General features: G+C 31.1%; 1 protein-coding gene and 1 long non-coding RNA gene across 2 annotated transcripts in view; one reads left to right on the top strand and one right to left on the bottom strand.

Annotated features, from left to right (window-relative positions):
- Nucleotides 1-24,625, bottom strand: part of LOC123701197 (synaptotagmin-10-like) — an 89,733-nt gene that overhangs the window by 37,570 nt on the left and 27,538 nt on the right. The window contains exons 2-3 of the mRNA XM_045648595.1: nucleotides 6,860-7,013; nucleotides 3,491-3,632 (exon numbers count right to left, since the gene is read on the bottom strand). Coding sequence (XP_045504551.1) covers nucleotides 3,491-3,632; nucleotides 6,860-7,013 — 296 coding nt within the window. The remainder of the gene's footprint in view (nucleotides 1-3,490; nucleotides 3,633-6,859; nucleotides 7,014-24,625) is intronic.
- LOC123701204 lies at nucleotides 8,603-9,607 on the top strand. The gene is made up of 2 exons (XR_006752695.1): nucleotides 8,603-8,823; nucleotides 9,242-9,607. It is a non-coding gene; the product is annotated as an uncharacterized LOC123701204 (long non-coding RNA).

A 24,625-nucleotide genomic window follows, 5' to 3' on the forward strand; every position in this document is an offset into this window, starting at 1 on the left:
TAGCAGACAAACCATTAATGTTTAATATCCGTTTGTCGTTGCATTTCTTGGAATATAGCTTCGAATATTGAAGTATCTGCTTTTCCGTATTACAAAGAACCTTTGATATTTATTATGAACATTTTTTGTAGCTTTGACGATATTTTTACATGAAGATTTTAAAGCAATTGGTTCTATAAACTTGAAATTTTTACGTTAACCCATTGAGCCCCCAGCGCGAGCGGCCCGATCGGTCCACGACACAATAGATTTTCTAATGTGTCTGTGATTCCGGGGGCTGAGTTATTAAAGCAGTTTTGTTCTTGAAAATTTGAGATAAATAACGAAATTTGTCAATAAATTGAAACTACGGTACCTACTTACGAAAGTTCTATGTAAATCCTTAAGAGCAAAAATCACGTTGACCACCAAAACCAGAAAAAGTATTTCTTCTAAACTTGATTATCCAATATACGAATAACATATGCCTTTTACAAGCGCTTTTATATTTTACAAGGCCTTGTGAAACCATGCACTTTTTAAAATGTCCTATCCAGTTAATTTATAATATAAATAAATAAATAAATAAATAAAATTGTTTATTTCTTTTAAACAAGTTTTCATCTCGGGTTGGAGGTAAGTGCCTTCATTTAAGTGATAAATTTCATTTGTGTTAGAAGGCGCTTCTCTTCCATAACAATTACTAGGCATTAACAATTAAAAGAAAGCTTAAAAAATAAGGTAATACATAAAAATAAAAATACTCTAAAAATTGGTAGAATGGATGTGTGTGTGTGTGTGTGAGTGTGTGTGGGTGTATGTGTGTTCGCATGTTATTGTTTGTGTAATGTACAAGAATTAAAGAAATGTGATTTTTTTATTTTATTTAACATCTTCATTTTACTCCCTACTATTTATATGTTTTTAAAATGTCTTCTGCTTCTGTATAACTAATAAATATTTAGGTATTTAGAAATAAATGTTGAATTGTTTGATTGAATAATCAGAAGAGATTCTGGAAATAAAAATCTTTTCTTGTTTGATAGATATAACTTAGCGAGGAAAGCTTTCATCACGCTACTACCGATAGAAACGAGGCTAACATGAAAAATGATGAAAAATGGGAAAATATATTACTTTGTAGATAGACAAAAATGGCAGCTAGTGTCTAACATGAAAAAATAGGCGTTTGGTTTTTAAACCAAAATAAATTTCCCTTGTCTGTTAGAAAAAATAATCGTTATTCCTTGTGTTTCGTTTTTTAATACAATTTGGAGCAAAACTATAGAAGGCATAATTTTAATATTATTTCAATGTAAAGATAAACGGCTTTTATGTTCTTGAATATAACTTATGAATAATCTAAGCTCATTTTAGTTTACTACCACGGTATAAACCCGTATTTTCAGATTTACTTTAAAATCCAACAGACAATTTTACGACTGTAATAAGTATCCATTCGGCTAACCAAAGACTCCATAACAAAACCCAACAATGCACTAATACGAACAATAACTTGACTAATATTATATTTTATAATATTATATACAAAGGGAACGTGTCTCGTCGGGATTCACGAGGATATGTTCGGGTCAAAATCCCCATAAAGACGTTGCCCTGAAAACTTACAAACAACGCAAAGACTTTGACAAAAGTTCTAATTCCACATCAAATATTGAACAATTAAACTTACTGCGCGACCGGAATATTAATTCCCTTCTGATTTTCTTTTTGTATTCATAGTAGGAAAATACCCTAGAGACTAACAATAAAATGTCTCAGTCTGGCCGGACACAGAAGGCTGATTATATACTTGTTATTAAATAAATCGAAAGGTGAAACAGATGCATAATGCATCTGTCCAGTAACTCACTCACAATTAACTTTTTAAATTTTCTAAACATTGTTTTAGTTTAGATATTATCAAGACACTAAAATTCTTGCATTGTATTAACTACCAAATTCACTTATTAAGAAGTTGAAACCCAACAATCCTTGTCTACCCTTCCTTCCTATAAAACACTAAAGAAATCCCAACAGGATAGAGATGTCTGCAATTTCTCTACTGTTCAATGTTATTTACAAACCTATTGAAACTGTAGAAAACTTATTTTCATATTCAATACGTAGGTACTTAAACAAAAAATTGTATACCAAAGTTTCATCCAAATACCTACTCCATTAGTGAACAAAGAATACATTTCTTCTGAAAATTACGGAAATGAGTTATGCACCCACGTTGAAATGTATATTCAAATATAGCAATTTGAATGAAAAATTGTATTCCTAAGCTGTTCGGGTAACCTTTACCTTTATTGTATCATTTTTCACAATATTATGTTTTCTTTGTTGAATAGCGGGATAAAGTGTTTTTTGAAAGATAAATGACGTAAGTAATCTTATTTATTAGCACTAAAGTATTTCTTAAATTTTGAAATTATTTACGTCTATCATTTTAATAAATACTCTTAATATTTCAGAACTAATTAAACAGTATTTAGAAAGTTCTCGAAAACTCTATTGATAATAATTAATATATTTCATTGTGCTTAAAATTTTCCAGGGATTAAAATCGCATTTATCTGCAACTGTCTGTATTGATAAGAAATAATTAATTAGCGTTTGTTATTTCGTTCATTTTTTGGCTTCATAATTTATAAGTTCATTTAACTTATAACTAATAGCAAATAATATTTCATAAAATATGTACACTGAATCGAAAAGTATATCAAGATAATAGAAGTATTATATACTAGCTTCCGCCCGCGACTCCGTCCACGCGGATGTCGGTCTTCGCGTGGATGGTTTATTTCTCCATTTTGAGTCTCTGACAATGACATCTTATAAATATCTATTGGACCCAAATCCGGCTAGGCCTATAATAATACGCAACGTGTGTTCGCGGTTCTACAGAACAACGTCTATGGATAAAACTGAAAAATTAAGATTAATTTTTTTTCTACGTATTTTTCCAGGATAAAAAGTATCCTATTTTACGCCCAGGATAATAAGGTATAATTATACCAAGTTTCATCGAAATCGAACCGTTAGTTTTCACGTGATGTCTTCACATACAGACAGACAGACAGACAGACGGACAGACAGACAGACAGACAAAAAATTTTTTAATCACATATTTGGGTTTGGTATCGATCCAGTAACACCCCCTGCTATTTATTTTTTCAATATTTTCAATGTACAGAATTGACCATTCTACAGATTTATTATAGGTATATAGATGTGTCGCACGGCCAGCTTTATTGATAAACGTAAAACTCAGTTTTCTAGACTAACATTACATTATTTAAAAAACAACATAAATATATTATAGGGATGGTACACAATATTGTTATTTTAGTAAAACTAGTAGAAAGTTATACAAATACATTCTCCGTTCCTTTTTCTAGCTATACAAGGTAGAACAACAGAGATTGAAACTTAATGCACAACTCGCAACTATTATATCACTTTAATACATTTAAATAAAATTTTCAATAATTCATACGCTTACCTTCTTAGCAGCGTCCTTGTGTTCCTGTACGTATTCTTCTTTCAATGGCTCCGTCTGTAAGTCAGGCAGGGAGTGGCTGATCCTGATGGCGGCTTGGCGGGAAATCGAGTCGCAATTACTGTCTTCCGAGTCACGGCGGGCCCTAGGAAGATGAAAATATAATAAGTATTTGCCTCATCGGTTGTTAAAATTAATAGAAAAGTATTGTTTCTGTTGTATGTATAAATCTACAAATAGCTGCCAGTAACGACGCTTCGCAGATAGGTATTGCAAGAAGTGACGGTACTTAGCCCAAAAATTATTTCTATTTAAATTAAATTATTGGCAATATGAATATAACTCATAACAATACCTATATTTTTTATTATTCACTAATTAGTATAAACACCGACTATTAACTGTGCTATTAACATGAATTTCGAATTTTAAAAAGAATTCTAGCTTTTTTTTCAATACAGATACAGATTATACATAATTCCGTCGGATATTTCCCGCCAAGTGTGCAAATAGGCAAAGGTTTTTGTGCATACAGCCAAAAAAAATGTGTTAATTTTAAAATAAATAAATATTATCTAATTTTCTTTTTCTGATTTCATAATATATTAATCTGATTTCTTTTTTTGATTTCATATATTATATTGAGAATGACACTAGTTAAGCAATTGCAAATTGCATCGCGATATTTCACCAAGAATGAATCGTTCAATATCGCCATGGAATGAAATCGCCATGAAAAATGGGTGATATGAATAAAGATTGCCAGTTTCAAATAATCATGTTCACGATTTTAGTACTGGCAATAAAACATAATTTTTAAAAATTCAAACATAAAATGGAATGTACTTTGTTAAAAGGTTAGTTTTGTATAATTTCCGTTGTAATTCAATAAATGTAATTCGTAGGGTGAATTGTTATTTTATGTATCGACGTAAATAATATATATTACATGCATTGTTTTCCTTCTTTGAGTCATAATATAATTATGTTAATTAAAATTCATCAGAGAAGGTAAGTTAATTTCCGTTTAAGACAAAACAAAGTTTCATTTAAATTCAACAAATACTTAAACAGTTTATAGATATTTGATACCGAATTATTATTTCGGCAAAATATATTGAGTAAATGTAGATTATCATCATCATTTAAGTAGATGCAATTTTGAAATTAATTTCAAAATTCATACATTTTCTTCTTTTCATTTCAGATATATGGAAGACTATAAAGTATAAACATTGCAAGGATTATTCTTCTTCTACTTAATCCTTAGTCTGAACATTTTAAAACATTGTTTGAAGCTTTGAAGTCTCAAGTAAGTAGGGTAGACTGGGTACGATTGAAACAAAGGACGGTTGAAACAACACGAATATCTCGCAAACCGTTGGTGGGGGGGTTAGGGGTCCAAGGGGAAAATGAAGCGTACAACTGTTCTAAACACGAACCACAATGTTGCGTCGATCTCCGCGCGCTTCAGCTGATTTTATAAGACCCTATTGAGTTTTTATGACCAAAAGTAAGTATTTTTGCTTGAAGATTTTTCCAATTATTGGCGTATCTATTTTAGTGACAGTATTAAGTGTGCGTTTTTGTTTGAAGTGAATCTTGTGGAATATGACATTGTGACTAGTTTTTGTGTATCATTGTTGTTACAATTACTATAACTGTATTTTACCTAAAGTAGGAGTTGGGGACGGTTGAAACATTTTTTTTGGGTACGGTTGAAACATTGTTTTAATTATTTTTTGTATTTTTAGATGCCAATTGTACGTGTTAAAGAGATTTCGGGAAGATAAATATACTTTTCAAAGTACCAAGACGTGTATGAGGAAGTGAAAACCGGAGATCATTGCGAAAAGTGGCAGAGAAGCACAATTATTCGCTTCTAAGGTAAATTCGAATGCGAGATGACTCTGGCGAGCAAGAAAAAAAAAATGGGATATAATAGAGGATATAACAATAGAAGGTATAATAATAGAGGGCAAAAACTCAGAAAGTTTACACTTTTCACTGACACACCAGATAAGGAAGAGATAAGAAAAGAGCAAGAATTAATATTGAAACGAACTAGAGCTAAGCAAGTGAACAAGCGATTGGATTGACGAAAAAGGAAGACATTTGATGGAGGAAAATGTAAAAGTAACATCGAAGAAGCAAAAAATAAAAAATACAAGAAGAGATATCATCAGAAGATGAGGAGTAGGTACTTCTGTCTTGTTTGTATGTCACCATATTTAGAGAGCAGACCTTATTGTAATAGAGTTACTTAATTATTGTTAGATTTAAAATAAACAATCAATAAAACATATTTTAATGCTATATTTTGTATTATTCGCATATTTTTCAACTGACCCCAATCACTGTTTCAACCGCCCCTGGTATGGGGACGGTTGAAACAAATCGGATTTATTTTTTTAATTTGATCTACTATAAAAAATAATAAACATGGAACTAAAATCATAGCGGCTATTAGTAGACAGATACATGCTCTTTTATTTAACATATATTTTTCATCGCTCGGGTTATAAACAGCAAAGTTATGGCCGTTATAAGTGAAATTGTTTCAACCGTACCCAGTCTACCCTACCAGGAGCCTATAAATAAGCAGAAGTTTTAAATCCGTTCCGCTCACCTGCGCTAAGCCAGTCTACTGAAATGCAATTTCCTCAAGATAGTTATCTGGAACAATGTTATTATTCGCTCGACGTCGCTTGTAGGGCAAGCCTACTAGACAATATGGCGTTGGATTATATTGACCAAACTGTGTAATTGTGTACCCTTTAGTTGAAACAAAATGAGGCGGTTGGTGGTTTCGGATCAAAAGGGTCAATGACAGTGATGAAATAAATAATTTATCACAGTTTGTCAGAAAATAAGGAAGCATTGATGTTCAATTACGCTATACTTATGTTGAAATAAGGATCTAGATTTTTCTTAGTATTTTACTCATTTTACCGATGCTTGAAGATTTCAACTAGGTATGGGTAAGGAACTGATAATCATTTTTTGTTCATTTTAGGTCATAAAGTGAAACTTAATCGTAACGTAAATTATTAAGCTGCAATCTTAGAATATACTACACATATTCTTAGGCTGCAATATTAGTGTTATAGTCCTTTTCACCTAAGATGATTTCTGTGACATATCCATTTTTGACACGAGTAGAGATGTCTTTACTGAAATCGTATCAATTGTTTCCAATAATCGATAATATTTTATATGGAAATGGAATCGATTTAAATAAAGTACCAAAATTAGCAATTGAATATTTAGGAATAATTTTAGGACCGCCTCCCTCTAATAATTCACATCCTTCCCAAACATAATTCTTTAATAATTATTAATTCTCCTATCACCAATACAGTTTCCGATTACCTGCCCATAATCCATCTCCAAGTAGCAGCACACTGGTATCCCACAGCAGCAAGCAGCACCGCCGCCATGGCTGCCAGCATCAACGCAGCCGCGTAGTCTAGAGAACTGCCCAGCACACCAGCTGGAGACTCCAGACCTTCGGGCTTCCAAGTTTCTGGAACAAGTAAGGATTGTTTAGCTTTTTTTGAAGTGAAAACTTCTTTAGCGGCGTTGGGTATAAAATCTTGAACTCGCGTCAGGACATGTGGCCTGATCGAAAAAGCGTAAGACGGATGTTTTTTTTTTAGCCCTTATATTCCATGCGTAAGACGGATACCATTCCAAAATATCAAACAACTGAACGTTAATAATCACGTTTTCACTTCTGCCGGCACTCCCGGAGTGCAACCCGTCTTTTTTGTTAGGGAAGAAACACTGTTTGGTTTCATTACAATAAAAAATTAAAATAAACGATAAATAACAGATAATTAAGTATACCAATTAGTTTTTAAAACTTTATCACCCTATGAATTTTAACAGGATATTTTATCTTTTTCTAAATAAATACAGATTTTCGATTGTGGCCGTCGAAATTTAAGTTAATATTAGAAGATAGTATTGAATAATGATAATAATGGATAATGTGAAAAATAATAATACCTAATAAAACAAGAAACGAATAATTGCCTAAAAGACTATCTTACTTATTTTTTATTTGACCTCTCTTTAATTTTATAAAATAAAATACTTAATAAATAAATGATAAAATATATCTCCATCGTTAAAATTTCCAACTTCAACTCATAATAGACGGATAGGTACTATTTGAATAAATTAATAAAACATTACTTCGCGTTATTAAAATCATTTTTCTCTGAAATTACAAACTACAAAGTAATGGTATACAAAACAAATGGTTTTTGCGTATTTTTCTGTTTCTAAACGTAAATTCAATAAAGATATTTGATTTCCACTTTGAGACAAAGACTTCTCGTTTGAAGCTACGGTAATATATTTATTACTTAGCTGTAATATCGTGCCTTAATTCAAATGATTTCTTTGTTACCTTTCATCAATTATACAACCATGAAAAATGGAAGAAAAATAAAAATTTCTATTAGAGTTCTTGTACCTACATTGAATTATTTTTTCTCAATTCCAAATCGATCCATATTGATCGAATTTATTTATATATTAAAACCATAAATTTAATAATTTAAATTTACAAACTTAATACAAAAACTGGACGTTTTTAACACTACCAAATAAAACTAATTAGCGGAAATAATGGGCGTGTGCCTTTTTTCACTAGAATACGCATTCTTTTGACGTTGACTGTCCTTTAATAAAAAGTGCTGTTTATGTAACAGCCGTATAATTTTTGCTTTGTAAAAACTATATTCATAAAATCTTTTTATTTAATGTTGTCTACATATACAGCTTTAAAAGAATATTATAGTAATTAAATAAGTTTAAATAATAAAGGCAATGTCCTATTCAAAATATCCATTCCACTAGGTACTTAAATTCCACACCTAATACTGTTAAATTGCATTACTATTTAAAATTTTAATGTATTAATCCATCAGACACATCAAGGAAGACTCAACAATAGTAAACAACAGTAATTAACCACGATAATCAATCATTAACCATCAAATGAAACACAATGCATACAGCTTTGGGCACTTCAGAATCGAATTACGCGTACATTGAGCGTTATAATTACTGAGTTGCAATAATTCAACAATAAGCGGGTCAGAGCACAGAAATATATCGAGATAGAAGGAAAGAGTGTATGTACCTCGCGTGGCGAAAAGACGATTAATCATCGTCTTTGCTCGCCACGATGCTCAGTCCGCTCTCGACCGCTCTCAGTGTGTGACGTACTAATGCAAACAGAAAATGACCCCGTGCTCGATAATTAACTGTGCAAACGCCACCAAAAAAGTTAAAGGTGTCAATAAAAATATTTCCTTTCACCTGTAAGTACTTTTTGCCCTAAAATATCTGTTATTACTTACAAAACAATTTATTTTTGTGCTCCGTATTAATTTAATGTAAATGGTAACGGAATGATGCAACTTTTCCATTACGGTTTTAATTTTACACGCCAGACTGGACATGCATTGAAAACCAGCAATGAAAATAAAACATTCCAAACTGTCGAAACGCGGTAAAGGTTGATTTCTCATTTTTCTGTCAAAAATAAGCTTATAGAGTTGTACCCCACGATTTTCAATGCCGATTTCTTGGTCGATTCAAATCGATACCTATTGAAAACAGAAAAATGATAATTATTTTTTAATCCTATAATATTATTGTTAGGTAAGTATATCGATGGTTTAAAATATATTTACTATATTATACTAATTATATTTTAAACCATATAATTTGTTTCAGTTTTCCGAAATATTCTCTTGTGAAAAAATAAATGGATTGAAGCAACGGGTCGTAAAAACTGGTTTCCTACGAAACACAGGCTGATTTGTTCCATACATTTTCACGAAGATACGTTTACTGGCCCATCAAAGTTTCGGCGAATAATGTTAAGTGGTTGAGGAGTTCCTTCCCTCTCTATCATTAGCTCAGCACCATGATACTAGAATTTTATATTGTCACCTGACTTGCACATGTATGCAAACTTTCAGCTCAATAAGTTGAGTAAAACTACTTTAATATTCAATTGCAAGATTTGATACATACATACATTCATATACACATGCATACTAATGAAGTTTAAGTTAATAAAAAGCTTGTAAAAATTAACATACATTTTTATTCTCATTATTCTGTCAAGGTCAAAATCGATTCCCAATTCGATTCCATAAAATGTTTTAACTGCCTACTTAGTTTCTATTTAATTATTTTGACGTTGTGAACATCACTAAAAGACTCGCGTGACGTCAAAATACCTACGCAAAATGTTACACGGTCGGTTCTCATATAAATCGACGAACTATTTCCTTCTATCTCGATATATTTCTGTGGGTCAGAGTAAGTTTTATTACAGACTAGCTTTCCGCCCGCGGCTTTGCCCGCTTTGTCTAAAACATAATTTCATACCTTCCTCTCTATCTATTAAAAACCGCATTAAAATCCGTTGCGTAGTTTTAAAAATTTAAGCATACAAAGGGACATAGGGACAGAGAAAGCGACTTTGTTTTATATTTATACTATGTAGTGATTTCGATTATCTACTTCTAATACATACTAATAATGCAGGTCCATGTTTTATTCCGCATTTTGCTATTTTGTAAGTACTATTATAAAAAATTATATAAGTACCTACTTCATTATCACATTTAATATAAGATCTTTAACAAATTAAGAGGAAAATTAATAAAATATACGATATTAAATTAATTTTAAATAGATTTTCAAATTACATTAAATCGAGACATTTCTAATGAGTTGTCAAGGCAGAATTAATGTACCTTAATGAACAAATTACCGGACTAACTTAATACTTTTAATACAACAAGGTCGTATTTAATATTTGATGATACAAATACAAAATTAAAAGGAAAATAAATTACTTTGAGAAGATCTTGTAAGTTTAAAAGGAAAAGTGTTCTGTAACTTGTTTATTTAGTAAACAATGAAGATTTGCGAGTAATTATTTAGCCGCTAATGAACTCGGAAGTTCTAAACAATTAAACTAACATTATTTGGATATGTTTAGGGATAAATCACACTGATATTATGCATAAAAGCATCTGAATATGAACTAAGCAATTGACACCTATCTACAATAACATACAAATAAAAAAATAAAATGTTGTGTGGTTTTATGAAACCACGGTAAAAGTGAAACTTTTTTTCACACTATAGACATTTAACTAAAAATTATCGTATTTGTACGATAATTATCGTACGAATCGTGCGTCACGCGACATGCGCTACACAGATCAAAAAGTTTGAGACGATGTAATAAAAGTTTCACTTTAAAAAAATCTGTTAAATTCCTAAGCCGAAACAATATCATATGCATAGCTTATGTTTTCGTACACAATGGGTTCAACAAACGACACTGTCCCAAGGTCCCAATTCATTTCGACTGTCGTACAACTTAGCAAGTTTAAATCACGGAAACTTATACTATTAGGGACAATGTTTAGATGTCAACCGACTTCTAAAACAGGAGGATGTTCTCAAATCGAATCGTCTTTTCCTTTTTTTTTTCAACTTGTTTCCTCCCATATATATATGAGCCTATTAAAAGTTTAATTAGAATATTATAAATAAAGATAATTTCTATTATTACTGGTGAATCGCAAAAGTTGCTTTTAGTCCTATCCTATCCTACTAGTATTATAAATGCGAAAGATTGAGAGGATGTGTGTGTGTGTGTGTGTGTGTGTGTGTGTGTGTGTGTGTGTGTGTGTGTTTGTTACTCCTTCACGCAAATACCACTGAACCGATTACAATGAAATTTAGCAGAAATTTAGAGGGTAACTTGGATAAACACAAGTAAAAATAACTCGGTCGAGATTACTTTAAAAAAAAATAATTTATTTAAACAAATTACAATTTTTACTTAATCTACGACCTTAACTATAGAGAGCTGGTGCGAGAATGACGAGTTCACTTGTGAATTGCTTATATACCCGAGATATCCTCCTGCCTGGTGGTCCGGTGGTGGTCCGATACCGTATAACCATTAAATTAATATCCCTTTGTTTCATCAATTACGTATTGTTCATGTTGATACGTTCCTTCTTGGATGTCCACGGTGTTATCATATTGAGTTCACTGGAATTCGCATAATGATCCTGTTTCTTAGGTATTTGCCTTGTTTTGTTATTTATTTTAAAATTAAGTGTGGCCTTTTGCTTTGCTTTACTGTCCCCCTCCAAATTCGAAGTACAGGTTTTTGAACGAAACCTGGATCTGAGAATTTTAACATAGATTAGGCACATTATTATCACAATAGTTATAAATGTTATCCAACTATATTGAATAATATCGTGAGTTTCAAAATTAAATGCGGGAATCCTCTTCAATTCGTTTAGCTTAGATGAAATCTTCTTTCTATCATACTTGCTAAGTTCTATTTCAGTTACAGTCTCCATTGGCTGTAAATCCACTTTACCAATAATTATTTTGTCCGTTGATTCCCTCGTGTGAAATAAAGTTTTTCCTGAAACATTCAACTCACAATTTTCTCCATATAATATATTAGTATGCTTTGTCCATAAAGTTTCTCTATGATTATTACACTTAATTCCAACTTCAGTTGTTTTATTAAAATACATATAAATTGCTTTTGGGGATATCTCAAAAATTTCCTCTTTAGGACACTTTATTGCTACCATTTGACATTTTTCGCTATTCATTGTATTTAATATTTCAGATTCACAAGTATCTTTCGTCAAAATATTTCCTTTACAAATTAATTCATTTATTTCAATACAATCTTCAGCTTCATACATTTCTTCTTCATTGTAAGCTAAAGTAACCGTTCGCATAATAGGATAGGAACAGGATAGGTTATGTTGGATAATAGGTACAATTTTTCTTGTCCTAAATACACTATTCTTAACTAATGGTATTTCTATTACAAAGTATACTATTCCATCAATAATTTGACAATCTACAGTAATAAACTTTTCTAAATCATTTACATTTCTAGATATAACAATTTCACTTGGAATACTATTAATCGTATCTTCTAACAATTGAGATTGCAATATACTATAATGATACATTTTGTGTTCAGCAAACGTAATAGCTGTTGTTAATCTTTCACTTACATCTTGCAAAGTTTGAGCTTGCAATAACAAAGATATAGCAACCTTTTGTTGCGCCTTACTAGTTAACATAGTTAACAATTGATTATTAATATCTTCCTGAATTAACGTAATATTTGCAATCTGCTTATTATATTCCTCTAAAGTTTCATCTGTTACCGACATTTGTTTATTATAAGCAATTCTTACAGTTTCTAAATCTCTTTGAATCATATCTAAATCATTTTGATCTAAATTACCAGTTATCGACTTAATAACACTTCCTAAACCATTAATTAATCCTCTTTTAATCCTATTCTTACTTTGAATATTTAAATGTTTACATATCTCTCTAACATGTTCTAATATAATATTAATTCTCTGATATATATGATTAACATCATCTATCTTAGAATTTTTATAAGCAAAGTTTACAGATTGTTGTATATTTTCTAAATTTAATACAATTGGTTTTATTTCTAACTTATGAATAATATACCACTTTCCTTCTAAAATTCGAGCAGGCTTCAATTCGACTATTATTACATTTTCTGACGGTTCTAACTGCTTGAACTTGTATCCGAAAGTGAAGTAGATTCTGAAACAATTAGTTCCTCTACATGATATATTTTACCATTACTTATTTTATATTTATTATGAGGTTCAACACTCAATATTTTATATGGACCTAAAAATCTTGATTTCGTTTTATGCCTGTTCGCCATAGAGTTTTTCAAATAAACTGTATCACCTACCTTAAATATTTTCGGGGGTTTAATTCTTTCATTCAATCTTTTATTCCTATCATGCTTTTGCTTCTTTAACAATTTATGAACATTTTGATTTAATTCTTTCGCAAAATCTCTATGCTGGGCAGTATATCTCTGTATAACTACTTTTAAATTATCAAAACTACGCAACTTAGGCTTTCTACCAAAATGCACTTCAAATGGCGTCATATTTATCGCACTATGCATTGTATTATTATAAGAATGTACAATAAAATTAATCTTTTGATTTTGGTCCAAATCTGATTCACGTTGTAAACGAAATAACTCTTGTATAGTACTATGTAAACGCTCAACATCCGAATTTGATTTATGATGTTGCGGTGACGTAGTATGATTAATAATATTATAAGTTTTAAAAAGTTCCGTGACAATCTCACTACAAAACGATTGTTCACCATCATGCACTATCTTATTAGGTGCCCCTATTAATGCAAATATTTCGTACAACACATCGTATACTCTACTTTTATCTACAGGTTTAATAATAGCATATTTCGAAAACTTATCGATAATCGTAAGATACCATTGTCTTTCTAAAGACATAAAATCTATATGCCATACTGACATCGGTTCATGTGGAGTTTCTGTCTCCGAATATAGTGTATTATTTGGATGTCTATTATATTTTTCTTTCCTACATAATTCACAATTTAATATATATTTCTTAATATTTTTTCTCATATTCTCCCAATAATATTTTTCACGCAATTGTTTATACACAATTTCTATACCTGCATGTCTATTATTTAATAAGTGACATTCTTTAATTAATTTTAACTGTTCCTCTTTATCATCTATTTCTATCAATGATTTAGTATATCTAGTTGGCTTAAACTTATTATGATCAAAATACTTCCTATAAACTTCAGAAATTTTATAATACAATTCGTCATTTGGTATTATAAAAGCATATTTTTCTTTACTCAAATATTCTAACATATATCTTTTAATAACTTCTTCCTCATTGTTAGGTGGAATATAAAAATACCACATACCTTTTTCAAATTTCGCGTTTTCGTATGGAGCACTTTCAAACACAACACGTCTGAGACGTTTAGGTGGGTAACTATCAATGATTCGAATACCTGTATCGCTGTCTTGTTGACAAGAGTGTATTGTGTTGCTCAACGACCTATTGTCCGAGCAAGAATTCGATTCAGTGGTTATTGCTGTATCATTATTACGCGGTGTACTGGCTAACGATAATTCCTCGCCACAATGCGCTGCTACGGAATCTACACTTGTGTGGTTTATTTGTATTCTACTTAATGCGTCAGCTACGTAATTTTCTTTACCCTTGACGTGCTCAATTTTGTAATCATAGTCTTGTAGTTTAAGTTTCCATCTTGTTAGTCTTTGATTTGGTTCTTTTAATTTAGATAACCATATTAATGCTTTATGATCTGTTCTTAAGATAAATCTCCTACCGTAAATATAGGGTCTGAATTGATTAACAGCCCAAATAATCCCTAACAATTCTTTTTCCGTAGTGTTATACTTTCTTTCTGTTTCGCTTAAAATTCTCGACGCATACGCTATCGGATGATTTTCTTGACTTAATACTGCACCTAAAGCTATGTCCGATGCATCAGTTGTTAACACAAACGTTTTACTAAAATCAGGGAATGCTAAAATCGGAGCATTCATTAATAATTGTTTACACGACTCAAATGCTTCTTTATACTTATTATTATTAATATCAATAATCGCGTTCTTTTTAGTCGCATCCGTTAAAGGCTTAACTATCTTACTTAAATTAGGAATAAACTTTCTATAATAACCTATTAATCCTAAAAAACTTCTAACTTCTTTTAACGTTTTCGGAATCGGAAATTTCTTAATTGCCTCTATCTTTGACTGATTTGGCTTTAGTCCGTCTTTATTAAGAACATGACCTAAAAATTCGATTTCCTCCTCCATGAATACGCATTTATTTTTATTTAACTTTAAATTAACCCTACGTAACGCTTCAAAAACTTGCTGCAACCTATTTATATGGTCTTGCTTATTTTTTGAATATATAATTATATCATCTAAATAAACTAAACATATATTCCTACTTATTTCCGTTTTTAAGATATTATTCATCATTCTTTGAAATGTCGCGGGAGCGTTCTTTAAACCGAATGGCATTCGCAAAAATTCATAATGCCCATTAGGCGTACTAAATGCCGTTTTCTCAATAGATTCTTTATCCATTAAAATTTGGTGATAACCCGAAGTTAAATCTAAAGTAGAGAAATATTTATTCCCTTGTAACTTAGAAAATAACTCTTCAATATTTGGCAATGGAAATTTATCGGATTTTGTAATTTCATTTAACCTCCTATAGTCTATTACCATTCTCCATTTCTTAATGCCTGATTGATCGATTTTCTTTGGCACTATATGCACTGGGGATGACCATGGCGATTCGGAAGGTTGAATTATTTTTTCATTTAATAATTTGTTTATCAACTTCTTCTTGTTGAATTTGCGGCAAACGAAAAGGACGTTGATAAATTGGTTCATCACTAATTAAATTTATTTTATGCTTAATTGATGTAGTTGCGCTATTCGTTACATCTTCCGTAAATAAATCCTTATAAGTTTCGCATAAATTATTAATATCTGAATAATTTTCATTAGTCATATGGTGAATTAAAATTTCATTACTTGGCAAAATTAATTTACGCTCCTTTAAATCTATTTTAGCATTAACTTGTTCAATCATATCTGTACCCATTAAAATATCATATTGATCACTAAAATTAAATATATAAAACTTCATTGTTCCTTCACCCGTATCAAAGTACTTATACCAGAACGGAGTTTCTATTAAACCTACATGAGTTGACGTACCATGAGATGTACGAACTGAAAATTTCTCAGGCTTATAGTAACTTTTAAAATATTTCGAAGCTTTTTCCGTCATAAAAGATCTTTGACTACCTGTATCTATTAAAACTTTTAATTTTGGATCATCCGTTTCGAAATAAGGTAAATAAGACTTAACAAAATTAAATTCTATGGCCCTTTCTTTTGAGAGGCCTTTTTGTAAAAATTTGCTTCCTCTATATTATTATTATGAAAAACTTCCTCTGCCACTAGCCCTTTGCCTAAATTCGTTTGACCTGGGCGTAACTGAGGCGCTGTCCGCATGGACACATCTTCCGTTTCATTTAAATTTCTATTAATCGGGCGATATTGATTTCGCTTAAAATAACTATTCTGTGGCTTATTAAACACATTATTTGGATTTGGCTTCCATGGGTATTTTTGATGGAAGTTATTATTACTTTGGTTATGATTGTGATTATAATTGTTATTATTATAATTTATCCTCGGATTTTGTGGATAATTAGGGTAACTATGCTTTTGGTTTGTAAAATTTGGTTTATGTTGCGAATAACCCTGCTGAACAATTCGCGGCGGCGGTAAAATACTCGAAAACTTTTGTTTAATATTGTCAAACCTACCCTCAGCTTCTAATTGTAGAATTCGGGCGGCCGTTTCCTCAAAACCACAGTTTGATACGTAAATTTGATCATGATAAGGTAAACTGTTCCTTAACGCATTTTGCGCGGTATTAATATACGGTTCCATAACTTCGTCGACTAACGTTTTCTCGGTATATTTGTCTAACAACTTACTTCTAATAAAAAATAACTTTTGTTTTAATTCAAAAATTAAATCCTTATAACTACCTTTTCTCTTAACATTCGATAATTCAATTAATAATGTATTAAACTCCCTATTATCTCCACATTCTTTCTTTAAGGTTAATTCTATATTTTTCCATTTGAAATCATGGTCTACCATAGAAATAGTCATGGCGGCCTTAGACTCTAGCTTACTCAACAATAACATAACGTTTGGTGGTGTGTCCCCACCCGCGATTTGTAACCAATGTTTGGCACAGTTTATAAAATTGTACAGATTAAATGCGTCACCATCATATGTGGGAACGAACGATAACAAAGTTTTTGGATCCATATTGTCTATGACAGTTGGATTACTAGAGCAATTTGAATAACACAAATCACTAAGACTGCTCTCACTTTCAGAAGGAGAGTGATTCTCTCCCGTATCCCTATAGTTATATACAAAAGTCGGGGTTTTCAAGTGGAAAGGAATGGTGAAAGGATTATGCAACGGTACTTACAGCACAAATCCAACGATGACCTCTTTTCTATATCTTTTTCATCTCTTTTCATATCTTCCCTCGAACTTGTATTTTCACAAATTTATTTTTGGGTTGCTTAACTTTCAACCTTGAAAGATTTCGTGAACTTTTTCGTAATAACGATGTTTTACTTTAATTCACTCGTTAAGCCCCTAAGTTGGGCGCCAGTAAAAATAACTCGGTCGAGATTACTTTTAAAAAAAATAATTTATTTAAACAAATTACAATTTTTACTTAATCTACGACCTTAACTATAGAGAGCTGGTGCGAGAATGACGAGTTCACTTGTGAATTGCTTATATACCCGAGATATCCTCCTGCCTGGTGGTCCGGTGGTGGTCCGATACCGTATAACCATTAAATTAATATCCCTTTGTTTCATCAATTACGTATTGTTCATGTTGATACGTTCCTTCTTGGATGTCCACGGTGTTATCATATTGAGTTCACTGGAATTCGCATAATGATCCTGTTTCTTAGGTATTTGCCTTGTTTTGTTATTTATTTTAAAATTAAGTGTGGCCTTTTGCTTTGCTTTACTCACATATGATAGGATTATATCCCGGAAATCCCACGGGAACGGGAACTTTGCGGGTTTTCCTTTGGAAACGCGGGCAAAGCCACGGGCGGAAATCTTGTTATTATAAATACTAATTGGAGGCGTAAAGATACTGGAAATTATTGAAAATAATTAATCGATGACTAATTCCCACAATTTTTTGTGATTATGGAAATAAAATTGATACATCGCAATACGATATGATTGATAGGTAATAATCTAATATTGAACTTCTTCAATACGGTATCTAATCAGAAAGTGAGGGAAAATAGACACTAAAGTTTTAACGTAATGGACGTTTATTTACTAGAGAAATAAGAATAAAAATCTATATATGCAGAATAAGACGAAACAGCAAATAGTTTGTATACAAATATTTGAATATAACACACTTATTATAATAACAACACGTATTTACTTATTATAGGACTATAGGTAAATGATTTCAGTATGATTTACTAGAATATTTGCCAGTAAAATACGTATTTCAGATCGTTGGATATCTCTAATAATACAATTATTAGATACTACGAAACATCCTCGACCTAAATTATTGTATCAACGTTGTATTTCATACCGTTAAGACTAATCATGAAACACTACCCCTAGACATTCCACGCACTTTATCATAAATTAAAATCAATGACGGGGATATTAAACACGAAATACAAAGGATTTCGCATCTTATCCCTCTGTATTAGGGTTTAGTTTCATCCGTATTTCCATGAGATAATCCTATGGACACGGTCTTAGATATCGTTGAATTTAGTTCGCGCTCCAAATGTGAAGGAAGCGCTGAATTATTATAATGTTATGATATTTTGAATAATCACGGCTTTCATCACCTATGCATACATTAAATAATGTCTATGTAATAGATGTTACAATCACACTAAAGTACGTATGTTTAGGAAATTTTAAGTCTATTTTAAAAATACAAGCAAAGTTTATCGAAATAAAGACATCGTTCCATAGAAGAAAGCGTTAATAAGATAGCTTATTGATATATTCAAAAAAACTAAGTCTGAACTATACTATATTTATACCTACCAGTAGCTAAAAAAATCCTACTCCACTAGTATAATATAAACTAAACTTGCAAATTCGTGAACACACTATTCCGGCTAAATAAAATTTGGTACGAAGGTGTAATCTAAATTTGCTCAAAGGTTTTCACGCGAGAATGATGAAGGTGATCATAGAAATAAACTACCTATGTATATCGTATAGTTATATATCACTAGGTTTTCGCCCGCGACTTCGCCCGCGCAGTCAAAGAAAAACCCGCATAGTTCCCGTTCCCGTGGGATTTCCGGGATTGCATCGTTTTCCCGGGATAAAAAGTAGCCTATGTCCTTTCTCGGGTATCAAAATATCTCTATACCAAATTTCATGAAAATTGGTTCAGTAGTTAAGGCGTGATTGAGTAACAGACAGACAGACAGAGTTACTTTCGCATTTATAATATTAGTATGGATTTTTCTAAGGAAAAAAATATACGAACCTGAATTTTCAGTAATTTTACTACCACTATTTTATTTAATCTAAGTGCTACGTAATATATCACAATAATTGAAGAGAAGTTCGTGTTTGAGTTTATCTCGGTTCCACCGTATTTACTCCGTCACAAATCAACTCTGTCCCACTTTTATATCTCATAAATCACTTCAGCAGTTCATAAAGTTTCTTAACCGTTTGTTTTTGTAAATTATCTTGCGATATAATATTAATATTTGATCGGATCAAAAGAATCGTTGCGAGAATAATATCGTGTTTCTTATTGTTTTAACGCTAATTGATTCAATTACCCTCGTTAAATTGCTTTCTATTGTATACTCGAGAAGATTTAAGATTTATGAGTAACGATTTTTATGTTCACTCTGGTGTATAATTATATTATTTAATTTAATACCTCACAATTCAAACATAGTATATGTTGTTATTTAACGAGCTCACGTTTCAGAAGTGAAACTTCTTTGGCAAGTTTCAAAGCTATACCAAAATCGTCGCTTTACTCCATGACGTGAAGGACCATGACTTGACGCGACCTTGAAATTTTACTCTCAAAGCGCCTACAGAAGTTTCACTCAGCAAATCACATGTCTTTTATCACAAACTGTAAACATAATATGTATCCGAATGTTTGCAAACTAGGACATCGCAACATGTGGCTTAATTTGAAAGCTTTTGGCGCGACATTTCAAAGTAACTGCTGAAAAGAGAAGTAAATCAAATGAATAAGATAGCAGTAGTAAACAGACTTTACGGCTGTATAAAAAATTGTTTGTTTATTTTTTATATAAAGCTCTGTACGATAAACAGTAAAATGTTATTTTTTACTAAAGGATAAAAATTATATCTGATCCATAAAATATATCAAATGATATTATGATTTGAATTTGTTAGAATACCAACCTTTTTAGTTTATGTAAGTACTATCCAGACTATCTAATCTAATATTTCTAATATATATTATAAAGGCGAAAGTTTGTAAGTATGGATGTATGGATGTATGGATATTTGTTACTCTTTCACGTAAAAACTACTGAACCGATTACAATGAAATTTAGCACACATATAGAGGGTAACTTGTATTAATACATAGGATAGTTTTTATCCCGGAAATCCCACGGGAACGGGAACCATGCGGGTTTTCCTTTGCAAACGCGGGCGAAGCCGCGGGCGGAAATCTAGTACTATATAATAATCTATCAATGTACGTATCTATGTATTATTAAAGATCTCATCAGCTGTATTTGTGTGAAAGAATAATAAAAGTCCATAAATCCGTACATTATTCACAAACTTTCGCTTTTATTATGTATTTAAGAAATTAAGATATATGAAAAACATCAAACCAGATTTATGTTATTCTAAGACTTACAACGATTCATAATACTTAAAACTACCTATCATTTGTCTCAGACAAAACACATTTAAAACTTTATTTGTAACTAGGATTCCGCCCGCGGCTTCGCCCGCGCAGTCAAAGAAAAACCCGCATAGTTCCCGTTCCCGTGGGATTTCCGGGATTGCATCATTTTCATGGGATAAAAAGTAGCCTATGTCCTTTCTCGGGTATCAAAATATTATCTCCATACCAAATTTCATAAAAATTGGTTTAGTAGTTTAGGCGTGATTGAGTAACAGATAGACAGACAGAGTTACTTTCGTATTTATAATATTAGTATGGATTAGCTCAGCAAATCACATGTCTGTCTGTTTAATAGTAAAAGTAGGTAAGTGAAATAAAACTATCCCTATGCTTGTATTTTATAAATTTCAATTGTTGGAAACACAGTTTTGATCTGAGATAGACAAAAACATATTATTTGAACAATTTATTATATTAATATTTTAATAAAATAAATTTATTAACATATTTAATATTTATCTTTGTGTGATATTATTATCAATAGCAAGTTTAGAATGAAATACAACATTTTATATCAGCTTGAATACTACCCACGCTATCTAAAATTAACGATTAATGCTCTATAGTTAATCAGTATATATTACATAGGTATTATAACATTACAATTTACATCTACACTTGCTATTATGGCTTCCTATATTATGTATTATAATATCATATAGCAGATATGATCCATTTCCTCCTGGGACCACAACCATGGTTGCTAAGAGGATTTGGTTTTAAATTATTAATTGAATAATTCGTTGAAAAGGAACATTAATTATCTTATCATTTATCGGTATAACAAATTTCTTTTATAACATATTCCTTCATATAACGATTTATATGTATAAAGGACTTCCAAGAATATTTGAATTTTGACTGAAACAAATTAAAAGTTCGTATTTTATTCAATTTAACTTTAAAACAACGATAATATCTTATAACTATTTCAACATTTTTAATTTATCCTTCTTAAGTTTTATTAATCTTGCGAAGTTATTATGAATTAATAAAGTTTTTATTTGATTATTTTTAAGCTGTTATCGATTGTGTGCATTAAACAAAGATATCCAATTAAAATTCATGTTTTGTGAAACCTTAATTTAAAAGCTGTTTCTGTTAACAACGAACTCTCATTACAACATACACCTTATCAAATTCCACTACACGAAAATCCTTAATAAACATCAAATACCAACACGTTCCTTTCACCTACAACATATATGTATCTTAAAACAATATCCCTTGTATTGCGAAATCAGGGCGTAAATCCATCGTTTACAAATGGTCGATGGAACAACACTGAACAAATCTCTTCGTCCGGATAACTGGGGATTACCGCCGATAAATAAAAGGACAGAAAATGCGACGCCATATATCACATGAATCCCGTAGGTGCCAACCCTGATACGGAAAATTGATTTATACCACAATTTATACGATTATTTAGACAATGATACGCTGAATACTTTTTTCCTTGTTATATATATTTTATTGTTAATGCTGGTTAGTAAACCGGTATACATATTTTTCCTACCACGCGCACTCGTACCCTAAATCATAATTTTAATAGCTACTAGCGGTCCGCCCCGGCTTCGCCCGTGGTACATGTTTACGTTTTCTCTACATAAGATCCATCCTCGTACTTCAAGAAATATAATAAAAAAAGAATTATCGAAATCGGTTCAGCCGTTCTCGAGTTATGCGCTTACCAACACATTTTGCGATTCATTTTTATATATAAAGATTAAATTATTAAATCTTTGATCGTTGGTTAAATAGTGCTTTACTTTAAAATGTTCTATGCGCTATAGTGATAATTTTTTTGAAAATAAATAATATAACAAAACTTACGTATAAGTAGGTATGTATGATGAAACGCAAAGGAACAGTGTTTACTTGGTTTTGACCACGTTTCGACTGTTTATAAAATTGTCATTTAACTGCTATTATCTACAAATGGAAAAACAAGGATGAGATTATATGAATATGTCAAGGTCGCTCTATTTGCATTTTATTAATTATTATTTTAAGACTACAACGTTCTGCACATATAAATCTAATTATATTGTTATTTAGATTTATATGGTTCTGCAGTCCCATTGGGCATATATGTCAAATAATTTTATAATTCTGACGTTGTATTTTATATATAGTTATATTACACAATAATACGATATATAAATAATATAGTATAAATAATAGTACACAATATGACTTTTTCGTTGTTAAGTTTACCAAGGTTTACAATGGAAAATTTTATTTTGAATATATTATAACACTTATAAACCAAACAAAAGACCTCTATTAACTACAGACAATTGTCGCACTTTATACTATCTATTCCTTGTTGTTGAAAAGCAAAATATAAATTAGTTTTTTAAAACATTTTGCGTGTCGCAAATTGCTTTTGACACGAAATATCTGTTAGTTCCTAACTCGTTTAATTTAGAAGTTGATTAAACCAATTCGACAAACGGACGCAATTATAACTGTGAAAATGACTCGTTAGTTTGGTATCGTGTTATAGTTTGTTCAATCGTTATGATAGACCTTTTAATTTTAAAAGCTCATTTTCCGACAATTTTAAACACGTGTGATTTGCTGAAAACTGTTCACTGCGTGTGTTTGTAAATTTTTAGGTGGTCTCCTAATTACTTTTTCAAAAACATCTTTTAAAAAAACAATTCACCTAACAATTGCATTTTTATTATCTATAATCGAAATCGTGTGTCTATAATCCAAAATATGTCTCTATAATATAAATCGATATCCAATAATTGATCTAGAGACGCTTACATACCGTCAGAACATATTGTGATTTAAAAAATCTGTAAATATTAAATATACCTTTATCCAAGCTACAAATGAACTAAGTTTACAAACTCACCTTAGTAACCAAACTGAACCAAACTAAGCGTCTCTAATCTCTATGGATTTGACACCACAGAGCATAGACTATAGAAGCATAGACATTATCAGACTTCTTGGAACTACATTATATACATTCGAATCTTTATACTGAACAAATAGATCTCAATCATTTCTACGAACCCGTAATTTGCAATATGAAGAAATTACACAAAGTACAAATAGATGATATTGTGTAACTTCTCTTAATTGCTATTTGGTATTTAATCTATGTAGAATCTCGTTAATTAATGCTGATGGAAATATTGGGAAATACGCTCTGTATTAATATTTTTTACTGTTCTGACTGACTGAATAAAATGGCCAATTTCAATGAATCATGAAAATATGAAGATTTTTTTTTTTTTATAGAATTGGAAGGCAAACGAGCAGACGCAATGGCAGATGTTGTTGGCAGAGTGCGTCGCCCATAGACGTCCACAACATACGTTGTGGGTGTTGCCTACCATAGATGGGAATGGGATGGGATAAAAACGGTCATATGGAAAAAGGTGGAGCTAACCGTGAATTAGGAAGCGGTGTGCTTTTGGCCTTTGAGAAACACGTATGCTTTTTAAATTTTAATAGTTTAGTAATAATTTTTTAGATTAATGTATTTTACATACAGAATACGCATTATTTACGTTCAAAGTCATTATTTTAATTGTACAAGTTATAAGTACTGCTGGAAAATAATATTATTTAGCTTGTGG

Source organism: Colias croceus, chromosome 21 (genome assembly GCF_905220415.1).
Source record: "Colias croceus chromosome 21, ilColCroc2.1".
Lineage (NCBI taxonomy): Eukaryota > Metazoa > Arthropoda > Insecta > Lepidoptera > Pieridae > Colias > Colias croceus.